General features: G+C 42.9%; 1 protein-coding gene across 1 annotated transcript in view; it reads right to left on the bottom strand.

Moving 5' to 3' along the window:
• Positions 1–15,027, bottom strand: part of ISCA2 (iron-sulfur cluster assembly 2) — a 148,360-nt gene that overhangs the window by 72,489 nt on the left and 60,844 nt on the right. Inside the window, exon 2 of the mRNA XM_044074625.1 lies at positions 12,143–12,329. Within this exon, the coding sequence (XP_043930560.1) occupies positions 12,143–12,329 (187 nt within the window). The remainder of the gene's footprint in view (positions 1–12,142; positions 12,330–15,027) is intronic.

Genomic DNA, 15,027 nt, shown 5'->3' with positions numbered 1-15,027 from the left:
CATTTCACAGGAATACGTGCATTTAATTTAAAACTTCGACCCACATCCAATAACGTACTTCAGATCATGAGTCAATAACCAAGATATAAATGCAGAGTAATGAAGTGCAAATTAGACACTGGCACATACCCACCCACCAATTAAAGGTGGAGGGAATTAAAGGAATGGGTAGTGGAAATTATTCGAGAGTTTAGGGAAAATAAATTTCTTCAGAAGTTATAGCTAGTGACTGGGATAAAATGAAAGCGGAGTTTAAAAATAAGTTAGAAATTACAGAGATATGGTCAAGAGCAACAAGAATTATTTTCAGGTTAAAGTATTGCAGAATAAGGGAAATCTCACAGAACAAGAGGAGGAGGCACAACTGCAGAGTGCTAAACAGGCAATAAGGGAGTATCTGCAAAATAAGCATGAGTTTAGAAAGACTGCTGTTAAGCAACAGTTTTTGATAACTCCATAGGATAAAAAAAACTTAGCACATTTGACTTGGGCAAGAGAAAGTAGAAAGCGTTGTTGCCAAACTTAGGGACTCTATAACTGGAGAAATAAAGAACAGATCCTGTAGAGATATTAACAAGCATTTCAGACTTTTTTTTTGAAAATTTGTTTAAAGAGGGAATGCAGAAAAAAAGGCATAAATGATATTTAGGTATGCCAAGGTTAGTAGCAGATGATATAAAAATGGGGATGTATACAAGTAAGTCTCCAAGTGATAAAAAATCTGGAAGGTTTTGTTTAACAGTGTTTTAAAAGGAGGGGAAGTACCAACATCCTGGAAGAAACCTGTAGTGGCTGTAATACCCAATAACTGCAACAGCCCATCAGACTCCGCTTCATATAGGCCCAATTGAATTTTAAGTCATAGTTATAAAGTGTTAAGTCTATAACAGCTAAATCAATGGCAAAGGTGTTGCCAAATTGATAGATATGGATCAATGTTGTTTTGTGGAGGGGAGGCAAACATTTGACTGCATTAACAGAAGAATGATGATCCAGAGGGAAGCAGAACGTAAGAAAATACTGGTGTTGTGGGTGGGTCTTGATGCACAGAAAGCATTCGACAGAGTAAGTTTGGCAGTAGGGCAAAGTCAGCATCTGCATTCACTTATACAAGGACAACATTAACTAGGAGGCTACAGAAGGGATCAGATGCAAAAATTAAAGTGGGATGGTTACTCTCTGATAAGTTGTGTTTGAACAGAGGAACCAGGTAGGCGTGTCCTCTTTTCCTTTCATTATATTTAGAGCCAATGGCAAAGAAAATAAGGGACTCAGAAATTCAAGTACATAATTGGTATAGGTTCATAGGTTGATACTAGGCTATCTGCCCTATGGCATTTACAAGCCTAGCCAGAGTGTGTTTGGCTTTCACAACCCTTTTAGATTAGTTGACTGTGCCTCTGTATAGTAGGTCACAGAAGGTAGCCCTTTTAAGGTTTGTTTACTGTACCTCTGTCAAGCAGCGACACAGAAGGATCCCACGGGTAAACTTACGATCTCACATCCATTCGTCAAGATTTCACTTGAAGAGGGTCAGTGAGGGGCTCTGCCGGACATGGATTGGGATTTTGTTCCAGAGTGAGGGGAGCCTCTGGGATATGAATCTGTCCCTCCAGCATGTCCTATTTATTTCTGTGCTGAGGTTCAAGTCCCTGGAGCATGTAGCTCTAAGGGATTTAGATTTCCTGAGGTGAAGCATGTCCATTAATTCTGGGTTGGACATGGATTTATAAGTCAGACACAGATCGCCTCTGAGTAGGCGGTACACAACTGAGTAGAGCTGGAGTTTCTTTAGCCGAACTGCATAGGGCATCTGTTTGAGCCCCTTGATACTCTTGGTGAGATACTTTTGGGGTCTTTCCAGTTGCTGAAGCTGTACGGCAAGGTACATCCCAGACGGGGCATTGTACTCAATTATGGACCTGATAAGTGATGAGTAGAGGGGCACAATGACCTTTCTTGATCTAGATGTGAACCCTTTTCATCATAAGGTGGGCTATATAGAAGGTCTTTCTAACCACTTGGCAACGTGATTGTCAAAGGAGAGATTGCTATTCTACTTGGGTCCCCAAGTCCCTAATTACTTCTTCCGTACTTAATGGATTACCACCTATGTGGTAATTTGTGGGCACTTTTGTTTTTTTCCAAAGGGGATGACTATGCACTTTTTGGCATTTAGCTTTAGGCCATGGCTCTGGCACCAGTTATCCGTCTCTGTGAGACCCTTTTGGAGGATGCTTGTGTCAGTCGGAGAGTCGATTATAGCACCCAGTTTGCAGTCATCTGAGAACTTGTTCAGCCACAGTCCACCCGTGCTAGCCTGTACCTTGGAGAAATATATACCGAACAAGAGAGGTCCCAGGACTGAGCCTTGTGGGACACCACTTGTAACTGGTTTAGAGTCTGACATGGCACCTGCTATTCTGACCATGTGGGTTCTATCCCTGAGCCAGTTTGCAACCCATCTTGTGACACAGGGGTTGATATTTAAGCTGGTGAGCATATTTATGATGCCAGAGTGGGGTATTGTGTCAAAGGCCTTCGTGAGGTCCAGGTAGGCTGCGTGGACTACCTTCCCTTCATCTATGGCTTTGGTAACTGTTTCAAAGAAGTTGACCAGGTTCAAGAGGCAAGATCTGCCCTTAACGAAGCCGAATTGGGTAGGATCCAGAGTCTGGAGGTTCCCAATGTCTTTATGATTTCCATGATGATACGCTCCACAGCTTTGCAGATCACGCTAGTCAGGCTTAAGGCTGAGATTGAACAGCGACTTTATATGAGGGCTTAGTTCTTCTTGGAGCTCGTGCAAGACGGAGCCCGGGACACCATCTGGTCCCACTGAGGCTGTGTTTTTAGCTTTGGAGAGGGCAGCTCTCACCTGTGCATCTGTGATCTCAGGAAGGCTACACTCTGTTGGGATAGTCATTTGCTCTTTTGGGGGGAAGGGGGGGTGGAGTTTGCACTAAACCTTTCTGCCAGGATGTTGGCAATGTCTGTGGGTTCAGTGAATTTTTTGTCATTTTGCACTAACTCAGAGCATATCTGGGAGTTGCCTCCCAGGTTTCTGACATAACTAAAGAAGGCCTTGTGATTATCTTTAGTGTCTTGTGCAATTTTTCTTTCAAAGCTGGCCTCAGAAGATTTTATGAGGGATCGCAGTTTCTTGCTAGTACTGATCAGTGACGCCTTCCCTTTTTGGGATTTTGCTCTGTCATGTAGTAGCTTTCTCCTTCTGTTGTATAGCTTATTTATGGCCGGGGTCCACCAGACAGGTCTCCTGCCTTTGGAGGAGTGAGCCTTGGTTTTATTTGGGATAGCATGCTCCATGCATTCCTGTAGGTGTCCATAGAATGCTTTTGTAAAGGATTCTGCATTTTGGGCCGTATTGTCCACTGACCCGGGGGCTTTGAAGGATTCCACCTCAGTTTTGAGAAGTGTGAAGTTTGCTTTTGAGAAGTTCTTCACCATGGTTTCCTTGGCTAGGGGTGGGGTCGGAATATGGATGTCCAGTGAGATTTGTTTATGGTCTGATCTTACCAATGAGGGGTATACCTCTGGTGTTGAACATAGAGACCCCATGTTGGTGATGACCAGATCCAGTATGTTTTCCCCTCTTGTGGGAGTGGTGACCAGTTGTTCAATAGCATTTGAGTTTATAAATTCTAGGAACCGTTGGGTGAGGGTGTTTGGGCTTGAGAAGTTTTCCCAATCAATGTTTGGGTAGTTGAAGACACCCATTATAATAGTTTTTGGAGAGACCTTTGTATTCTCCAGTGTTCTCAGGAAAGCAGAGTGAGGTTCCTGTGTTTGGGAGGGTGGTCTGTAGCAGGCTACATACTGAAAGGCAGTTTTGCCCACTTTTAGTTGCACATGGATGGTCTCCGAAGCTTCGTGCAGTGCCACTAGCCTGGAGGTGTGGGTATCTGATAAATATGGATACTTCCCCTCCTTTTGTGGTTCGGTCCGAGTTTTGGGGCCAGAAAGCATGGTATGAAGTATAGCTTGGTAGTGCTTAGGTGCTCTCGGGAGCCTTGAACCAGGTTTCTGTTACTGCACAGATATCAATATTCTCCATACTGAGGAGAGTCTCGAGTGCGTGCATCTTGAGGTTTAGACTTCTGGCGTTGAGCAGCATTACCCTTAGTTTTTTTTCTTTGTGTTGTCTATGGGGGTGGGTTTGTCTTTTGAGCCTTGCCTAAAAAAGACACTATGGGGGAGGCAAGAGCCTTAGCCAGTATTCGAAAACCCAGGGGTGACGGGTGCAAGCCGTCCCTAGCGAAGCAACGTGGCTTGTCGAGCATGTCATCCCAAGCTGACAGACACTGGATCCCCTCTGAATGACACCAATACTTTAGCCAATTGTTAAAATTGATCATTTTGTCTTTATACTGTGGCGTCATTCTTGGTGAGGGTAAGATGCTACTCAAGGTCAGGGTCATACTGGCCTGGGCTACATGATCAAAGAGCTCCTGTACATCTTTTTTCATGTAGCCCAGGGAGGTACATCTCAGGTCATTCACACCAGCATAGACAATGACGGAGTCATACTTGTATTTGCATTGGAGTGACCAGAGTGCTTGTGTTATGTGGCTGATCCTGGCACCAGACAGTCAGCTTACAGTGACCTTCTCCTTGTTCAGCCTGGTGAGTGAGACGTCAGTGTGTCTGACAATAGTCACCTATTACAAGTGTATTAGGTGTGTTTAGCCTTAAGGGCTGTGACTGTGTGGCACACAGACTTTGTGAACTATGTGCTATGTGGATATTGTTTTGTGGTAGGTGTTGCTTGGATGTCTGCTTTGGAGGTCTCTGCTGCTTAGGCAGATTTTTATTTATGGCAATCAAGAAAGGCTGGCTCTATTTGCAGATGATATTTTGTACCCGATAAAACATGCAAAGGACATCTCACTATTGTACAGCATTCGGAGACCATTTCAAGTCTTTTCGGGGCACAAAATTAATGCAGATAAAACAAAAGCTACAGCTATAAATTATGTACCCACAATGATATGCTTCAGCAATACCCATATTTATGGGGACATAATGAAATGAAGAATTTAAGAGTATGGGTTAAAAAGGATTCTATTATGGCAGCTAAGAATATGTGGGAAGAAACTAAACAACAAAATACAGAAAACTCAAACTGGAAGCTCTGTTTACAGATACTGGTAGCAAGAAAAAGTGAAAATGTTTTGCTCCCTTTATTTTTATATACATGGCCAGGCATATTTTTTTCAACCAGAGAAGAAGTTGTGGACACTAATAAAGAGCTGAAGGATTTTATCTGAAGGGGAACAGGGTAAGAGTCAACTGGAATACGCTAATCCTTCCAATAGAACAAGAAGTTTAGGATTACCTGACTTTAAGGGATATTTTAGAGCTACAAATTTAAGGCTCATATACCAAACAGACTCAAAGCTACAATTCAAAATGGAAAGGGAAGAGGATAACAGCAAAGGGGAAATTCGAGAAATAAAGAGTTTGATTTTAAATATAGATCCTTAAGGAGAACAGCAGCGGCCATGCAGCACATTATATTCATAAAGTAACAAAGTAGCAGAAAGTATTCCAAGAACTAAGCCAACATGAAAAAAGAGATTCGGCTGACAGGGATAACTGCAATTAGGGGTACAGAGAACAGACAAGAATGGGGTGGAATTTATGAAAGAAAACTGGCAAATGAACCAAGGTACTAGGAGCAAATAACTAGAGATGGAAAGGTAACAGAATAGGAAGAGCCCAAGAAGAAATATGGAATGCAGGCTAGAGACTGCCTTCACTATCAGGGACTGATAGAGTATAGGCAAAGAGAAAGGAATGGGGGATGTTAAGTGAAAGACCTGCTCGGTAATGTTTTTAATTGAACCTAGAACAGAAGCTGCTGTTAAAGGGATAATTATTAGGGCATATAAAATATTGCACAGTAACTGTAGAAACCAGGATGAGGCTAGAAGAGATATTAGATAACTGGGAGGACATATGTATGGCTTCCAAATATGCAACAGTCTAGAAGATATAAATGTTTGTTTGGAAGTGTTTGCATATGTATTTTTTATCCTAAGCAGAGCCCAAAGAAATTTTTCTCTGGCAGATGGGAAACGGAGGTGTGATAGGGAAGAAAGAGGTAACTAGGGACGGGTCCACTTCACGTAACTGAATCTCAAAATACTGAATTTCATTTGACTGAGACCGCACCACCTAATTTTCAAAATACTGAAAACTCTCTCATTATACTCTAAGCTTACAATCCTGGATTTCAAAATACTGAATTTTAAGCCACAGACATGCACACTTACAACACCATTTACTTACGCTCTTAACAGAAACTGGACAATATAAAACCAAATTATAGGTTCATAGGCAAGTACTAGGCTATCTGCCCGAGGGTATCTATAAGCCTAGCCAGAATGGGTTGGCTTTCGCCACCCCCTTAGATTAGTTCCCTGCGCCTCGGTCCAGCAGAGACACTGCAGTGATCCCCGGGGTAAATTTTCTGTTTCCCATCCACTTGTCAAGGTTTCTCTTGAAGAGTGTTAGTGAGGGGCTCTGCCTAATGTAGATTGGAATCCTGTTTCAAAGCATGGGGAGTCTCTGGGACAGGAATCTATCCCTACAGCACATCCTACTTATCAGTGTGGTGAGGTTTAGATCCCTAGAGTGTGGAGCATGTTTATCAATTCTGGGTTGGACATGGCCTTGTATGTCAGGCAGAGATCACCTCTGAGTAAGCGGTATGCAACCGAGTACAGCTGGAATTTCTTCAGTCGGGCTGCATAGGGCCTATGTTTCAGGCCAGTAATCCTCTTGGTGAGGTACTGGTTTTTCCAGCTTTTACAGGTGTCATGTAAGGTACACCCCAAATGGGGCGTTGTACTCTATGATGGGTCTGATGAGTGACGAGTAGAGGGACACAATAACCTCTTTTGTTCTAGATGCGAACCCTTTTGTGATTAGGTGGGCCACATAGAAGGATTTTCTAACCACCTTGGCAATATGATTATCAAAGGAGAGATTACCATCTACTTGGGTCCCCAGATCCCTTATTACATTTTCTGTATTTAGGGGACTACCACGTAATGTGGTAGTTCATGGGTACTTTGTTTTTTCCAAAGGGGATGACTATGCACTTTTTGGCATTTAGCTTGAGGCCATGATTTTGACACCAGGTATCCGTCTCAGTGAGACCCTTCTGAAGTATGTCTGTATCAGCTGGAGAGTCAATTATGCCCCCCAGTTTGCAGTCACCTGTGAACTTGGACAGCCATAGTCCTCCTGTGCTTGCCTGTACCTCTGAGAAGTATATACCGAACAGGAGGGGTCCCAGGATTGAGCCCTGGGGGACGCCACTTAGAGCCTGCAACTCTCACAGTGTGGGTTCTACCCATGAGCCAATTGGCAACCCATCTCGTGACGTAGGAGTTTATGTTCAGGCTGGTGAGCTTGTCTATAATACTAGAGTGGGGAATGGTGTCAAAAGCCTTTGCGAGGTCTAGGTAAGCTGTGTGGACCTCCTTTCCCTTGTCTAAAGCCTTGGTAACTGTCTCAAAGAAGTCCACCAGGTTTAGGAGGCATGATCTGCCCATAAAGCCAAACTGGGAACCTTCAAACATTGGACTCTACCCAATGTCTCTTGTTAATGAATTCCATGATGATGTGCTCCATAGCCTTGCAGACCAGGCTAGTCAGGCTTATAGGGTGATAGTTCCCGGGGTCTGTTGTGGCTTCACCTTTGTGGAGCGGGATAACTGTTGCTGTGCGCCACTCTATGGGTACGTAGCCTGTAAAGAGGCTGAGTTTGAACAGTGCGTTTAGGTGAGGGGTTAGTTCATTTTGCAGCTCATGTAAGACGCAGCCTGGGACACCATCTGGTCCCACTGAAGCTGTATTTTTGGCTTTGGATACGGCTATTTTAACCGGTGTCTCAGTGATTGCCAGGGCACTACATTCTTCTGGTATGGTTATGGGCCCTTTAGGGGGTGATAGGGGGATGAAGTTTGCACTAAACCTGTCTGCCAGAATTTTGGCAATATCAGTCAGTTCAGTGTATTTTGTGCCATTCTGCACTAACTCAGAGCAGATCTGAGAGTTTCCACTTAGGTTCTTGACATAGCTAAAGAACGCTTTGTGGTCATCTTTGGAGTCCTCGGCAATTTTTTTTTCGAAGCTAGCCTTGGATGATTTTATAAAGAATCGTTGTTTTTGCTGATGCTAAATCAGGGAGGTCTTTCCTTCTTGGGATTTTACTCTTTTCTGCACTAGTTTTCTCCTTCTATTGTACAGCTTGTTTATGGCAGGGGTCCACCAGACTTGTTTCCTTTTCTTGGAGGAGTGAGTCTTGGTTTTGCTTGACATAGCACAATCCATGCATTCTTGCAGGTGCTCATAGAGTGCCTTTGTAAGAGATTCAGCAGCTTGGACAGCGTTGTCCTTTAGCATGGGGGCTGTGAACCTTTCCACCTCAGTCTTAAGTAACATGAAGTTTACTTTTAAAAAGATTTTCACAGTGGTTTCCTGATTGGGGGTGGGGGCGGAATGTGGATATCCAGAGTGATTAAGTCTATGGTCTGATTTAACCAGCAAGGGTTTGATGTCTGGTGTAGAACACCGGTCGCCTATGTTGGTGATGACCAGGTCCAATATGTTGTCACCTCTGGTGGGGGTGTTGACCAGTTGATCCAGGGCATTAAGAGTTTATAAATTCTAGGAAGCGTCGGGCAAGGGAGTTAGTACTTGAGTAGTTCTCCCAATTAAGGTTTGGGCAATTGAAATCACCCAACATTAGGGTGTTTGGTAGGACCTTCATATTTTCCAGTGTCTCCAGAAATGCGGAATGGGGGTCCTGGGTCATGGTGGGTGATCTGTAGCAAGCTACAATTTAAATTGCAGTTTTACCCGTTGTTGGTTGCACATGGATGATCTCTGAGGCACTGTTCTATGCCACTAACCTGGAGTTGTGGGTATCCCTGATGAATATGGATACACCCCCACCTTTTGTGTTTCGGTCCGGGTTTTGTGGTCGAAAAGTATGGTATGAGTTATAGCCCGGTAGTGCTGGGGTGCTCTCTAGAGCCTTAAATCAGGTTTCTGTTACTGCACAGATATCGATGTTCTCCATACTGAGGAGTGCCTCGAGTGCATGCATTTTGACGTTTAGACTTCTGGTGTTGAGTAGCATTACCCTCAGTTTTTGGTTACTTGTGCTATTTACGGTGGTGGGTTTGTCTTTTGAGCCTTGTCTAAAAAAGGCACTATGGGGGCAGCAAAAGCCTTGACCAGTATTCGAAAGCCTAAGGTTGATGGCACTATGGAGACGGCAAAAGCCTTGGCCAGTATTCGAAAGCCTAAGGGTGACATGTGCAAGCCATCTCTTGCGAAGCAATGTGGCTTATCGAGCATGTCATCCCAGGTGGACAGATACTGGATCCCCTTTGAATGACGCCAGAAACTTAACCAATTGTTGAAATTGATAATTTTTTCTTTATACTGTGGCATCATTCTTGGTGAGGGTAGGATGCTACTCAGGGTCAGGGTCATGCCGGCCTGGGCTATGTGATCAGAGAGCTCTTCCATGTATCTTCATGTAGTCCAGGGAGGTACGTCTCAGGTCATTCACACCAACATGGACAATGACAGAGTCGTATCTGTACTTGTTCTGGAGCGACCTGAGTGCTTGTGTTATGTGGCGGATCCACTATAGCCGCCTCCTTGTCCAGCCTAGTTAGTGGGACATCAGTGTGCCTGACTATAGAGTCTCCTATTACTAGTGTGTTGGGTATGTTATTTTGCCTTAAGGGCTGTGATTGTGTGGCACACTGATTATGTGAAGTATGTGTTTCATGGTTTGTGATGGGGTGTAGAGGCTGCTTGGGTGTCTGCTTTGGAGGTCTCTGTTTTTGCAGACTTTTATTTAGAGCCTCTAAATATATTTTCGTGTATTTATGTGCGTTATTTACCGGTGTTGGTTTAGTAGGTCTATGTGAGACTAGTGGTGTGTTGCAAGTATTTTCCTTCTCCTCTTGACCGTCAGTTCCAGTCTTGGGGGGTATGCCCCCCAACTATACATATACTAACTCCAGGATTGCACTACAGTGGGGAAAAAAGGCATATACCTTTTACTTACCTTACAGTACTGTCCACACTGTCACTACTGCCAGAAGCACATGAAACATCTACACCATATTACTTTAGATACTTTCCATAAAAATGTCGAGATTCATACCCACGTTTAGAAACCCTACAAACTGGTATTCTGACAGTCGGCACTTTTAACAGTAATGTTTTTTATATCACAAGCAAGTCACAGGTGACAGGAAATTCATGCTTGTAAGCTTTCAGTATAATGAGATTCAGTCAAATGAGTTTTCAGTATTTTGAAAATTAGGTATTATGGTCTCAGTGAAATGAAATTCAGTATTTTGAGATTCAGTCATGAGAAGTGAACCCCTAGGGACATATGTTTTGGGAGTGTAACAAGCTATCGGACATTCTCCACACAGTACTCCATCAGAAACATTGGGTGAGCACATGGGTGTAACCAAGGAATTGATTTTTGAACTTGTGTACAGGATATGACTTGCCTAGGCACAGTAAGCCTTTGCCAAATTCAATTCTGGTGGCTGCTAAGAAAGCAATTACTAGAAAACAGAAATCAATGTCTAAACCAACTATCAGAAGTAGTGAATATTGTAACAGAGATAAAAGAACTGAAGTGGGATCTTTAGAAAACAGAAAGAACAAATTCCATAGAAAACAATGGAAATTGTAGGAAAACACATACAGAATAAATGTTTTAGAAGAGGAGTGAGGTTTAAGGGAAGGTAGGAATTGATCAATTTATGTAATGTTGGACTGATGACAACTGCATAAAAGAATATATGTGATATATAACCCTTGAACACTGAACCTATTAACATTTTTTTTTATATAAATGTATGCTTACCTACATGTTAAGTCATAATTCAATAAAGGTGTTAAAATTTATTTTTAGGGCTGATCTGTTCTTTTAATAAGAAACTTCAGATATTAAAAAAAATTGCCAATATTCTTAAAGGGAAAGAACACTTAGTCAAGATTAAAAATACACTTAAAGGGTAATTTCTGTGTGGAATTGTTCCTCTTTGTGTAGCCTTACATCTCCCGATTTCCAGAGCTCATGCATCAGCAACTGCAGTGCAGGTGTGGAAGGGAGGCAGAGCTTTTTGAAGACTCGCCACCTGTATCCTGGGCAGCTTACAACCAAAACAGCTTAGACTACCATGGCAGTGAGAATGGTGAACACCTGCATTTATTACTGAAGCAGAACAGAAGATCTGGTGCCACCGAAACTGATGCCATTAAAATAACCACAGTTGCGCCCTCAGAATAAACAAAATTCCAGGAAACTGACTGAATGTTTTAAACCCTGGGAAATTTTAACGCATGTCTTACAAACCTATGCATCTGTTTAGAACAAGCATCTCTCTGTGACACTCATCTACACACAGATCATTCATCTCTGACAGTTTCATCTACACACAAATGCATACCCATTGTATTCAGTTTATGTACAATTTGTTAATTGGGTTAATCTTATTAGGCCAGTGGCCTCACTTCACTGGAGTGACCTGAGGTGGTATCTATACTGACTAATGGAAATTAATCCAGGACAACAGGAAACTTCTCTACTTTTTTGGCAAGTGCCATGGGACCTTTTACATCCACCTCAGTTACCACCAACTCAAAGATGGCACCTCAGTTTAGCGTCTCATCAGAAGGACCATGTTAATGGATGTAATGAGCCATTTTCTCTGGAAATAGACAAGGATGATGGTGAAAATGCAAGTCAACTTCTGAATGTGGCTTAAGATTGGTTACAGTCCTTATTATGGAATTCCTCTTGTTCCCTTTGCTGGCTTGCTCTGCATCACTTCTGTAAGACATGAACACCACATTTCTTCCTTTTTCCTACACTCCCTAAAGTGCTATAAAAACAGCATTCCTTCTTCTGTCATTACACATCCGAGATGTAATTCATAAGGAAAATACAAAATCACATTCCTGGACCATTTTATTTTCACACTGTGGAAGAGAACACAACTTTAATGTGAAGAATGGCTGTCAAGTTGTGGAAGGTACTGATTTAGTCAGGAGGTGACATTCTTACCTTGACACAGCTGTTAGTGAGATTAATCTGAAGCTGTTTTTCTCCAGGTTCTGAGCCAACTTGCTGGGAAAAAGGTGAACCCTGCTGTGTACATATAAAAGGTGCAAACAGATGACTTCTTGCTTTACATGCAGGCTTGGTTGCTAGTAAGGTACATCTCTGCAGTTGAAAAAGTAGGGGATTTGCTCTGTAACAAATATAGAAAGAAAATGCATGAGAAAAAGTCCAAGAATGACTCCAAAAGGAGCACAGTTATTCTGAAAAACAATGAAGTACAGCTGTGTAGGAACTTTGAATATATTGGAACACTTGCATTTATGCTTTGTTGTAGTACTGATAAGGAACTACTGCCACCTTCCTTAAACCATCTAAGCAGCAGCTATCTAGTCACCCGTCCAGACCTTTTCCAAGCAGACCACCTTGGAAATTACCTCCAGAATCAGGGCAGGATTCGCCACAACCATCCTACAATGCATATTATAGTCTCTACATTCCTAGGCATCAGCCACCATCTGATCCACAAGACGTGTACGAACTTACTCAAATATCTAAAGTTATGGTATGTTCAGTTTTGCAGTAACAATCCCACAGTCCTCCTCAGTTTCTTTATGCTGGGGTGAAAACACCACTCATCCTTTTTTCACACACTCCCTTCCTCTTAAGCCTACACATTCCCTCCTACAAGGTGCCCATTACTTGGGACTGACTACTGCACAGAAGGAAGCTTGAGGGTTCCTTATTGTTGGACTGCCATTCCTTGGGCATCTGCCATCTGGGAGGCGAATGCTCAGGAATCTGCCAGGCCCCTACTTATTACAGACACAAGTACATTTGTGCAAGTAAACTTACCATACAGGAGATGTACGAACAATCACTGCTACAGTAGCCAAAACTATATAGGTTATCTCCTGCATGGGGTAACAGCTGGCCAGCTTCAGAGCATCTTCTCCATACCCAAACTGTTAGTCGGCTTGACACGATCTGACTACGACAGGTTTGGGGGCCACGCCCTTCAAAGCTTTCATGCCAACATGGGGCTTAGACCCCTCCCAGTTGGTCTCGAAGAATCTTCTTCTTTGGCAGCCACACCATTCTTGAATAAAATCCTTACAGAGGAGGAACAGATTCTACTACCTCTTGAAAAAGCAGACGTAAGACAGAAAGAAAGAAGTGCTTGATCTTGCAGAGGATGAGGAATCCCCCGGAATGGAGGTAGAGCCTCCTACTGCCACCTGCAGCCAAGGGGGATATCCCCCGGAATGGAGGTAGAGCCTCCTACTGCCACCTGCAGCCAAGGGGGATCACATTCAGAATCCATTTACCTGAGACAATCTTTTGCCACGGAAAGAAATGGAGATTCAGACATTTTGGAAGGATTAAGGGACTGCCGGGTGGGGGTGATGACAAGGTCTCAGAGAGACTTGTGACTTACTGGACTGTCCCTTGTTCTGGCGAGTCTCCGGCTGTCTTTTTGGAACCTCCCAGCCATTGCTTTCTAACCGTTTGTTACCAGCATTCTGCTACTACTATTTCATTTTGCTTTCTGCTAAAGTTAGCCAATGAAGTAGAGAATCCATGGGAAAACTTGGAGAAGGAGGGCTGAAAATCTGCGATTCCTTGAATCGGCTTTCCCTCTCATCACACCTTTGATAACTCTGTCAAAGAGAGACTTTAACATTTTCATTCTTTACATTCTCAGAGAGACTGACAACACACCCAAGCAAATCTCAAAACAGTTCCAGTGGCAACAGCCCTATCAGTAGTATACAGTCTCTTAAGACATTTCAAATAAGTAGTGACTTGGGAAACAGAATAAACCAAATTACACAAAGCCGATTTCTCCTCACAAGAGGAAACTGATGCAAAAACGTTCCTCATACTTTCACAATTAGCCAGGATTAACATCACAATATAACCCTGACAACTGAAAATTCTAAAATCACAGAAGCACACACTGCCATCCACAACCTGTCAAAGGCCTTCCCATCCTTCCCAGAAGAAGAGGGATTACAATTGACAAAATGTTTAGCAGCATCTGGATTCACTAAAGCAACAGCTGCTGAGTCAGGGCTGGCATGACTTTAAAGAACAAAGAGCTTTGTACACTCTATCTGCGTTCTTAAGGGGCAGCAAGTTGCTGTCAGGAAAAGCATGGGCAGTGACAAACTGTTATATAAGGACCGTCTACCAAATGACATGATGACCAGACAAAAAAATATAACTAATAAAACACATCGACAGAAAGTACCATCAAAAAAGGAAACAAAATTTCCTTTTCCAATACACAACCCAAAACTAGACCACATTCAGCGCAAATGTCTGAATATTTGCAGTGCTACCGGCAGTATTTTTTTTTTTTTTAATTCAAGACGCAGACTAAGAGCAGGGGCAGGTGTAAGGCAGAGTTAGCATGCAATTACTAAGGTAAGGTATTGGTTTATTTTCCGGGGTGGAGCCCTAATCTCCTTGGACCTTTTGTAGAGTCAGACCAGGAGAGGCGTCTGGTTAAGTGGCTTGCTCAGAGTCACACAATTAGGTGTTGCAGGTTGATTGAATCAATCTCTGGACGACAGGAACCAGCTTATTTAAGTCCTTAATCGTCTGCACCAACTGCCAGACGTCAGAGGTAATACCGGCCAATCCTAATCCAGCCCCAAACATAACCTATGTCTTATATGAAAAAAAAAAACAAACACTTCCTGTAATGCTACCACTAGACAAGACAGCAGGCTATGTGCAAAGGCCATGTGCGTACACACACACACACACACACACAAATCCCCTAACCTAATCCTCAAACACACAATCGATTCCCTTGTCTAACCCACACATCTGCAAACACACACTATACATCCCACTTACCTGCTTCAACTAAAACACACCCG

Source organism: Protopterus annectens, chromosome 6.part0 (genome assembly GCF_019279795.1).
Source record: "Protopterus annectens isolate FY-2018-M chromosome 6.part0, PAN1.0, whole genome shotgun sequence".
Taxonomy (NCBI): Eukaryota; Metazoa; Chordata; order Ceratodontiformes; family Protopteridae; genus Protopterus; species Protopterus annectens.
This window is presented reverse-complemented; position numbering and strand designations above follow the sequence as displayed.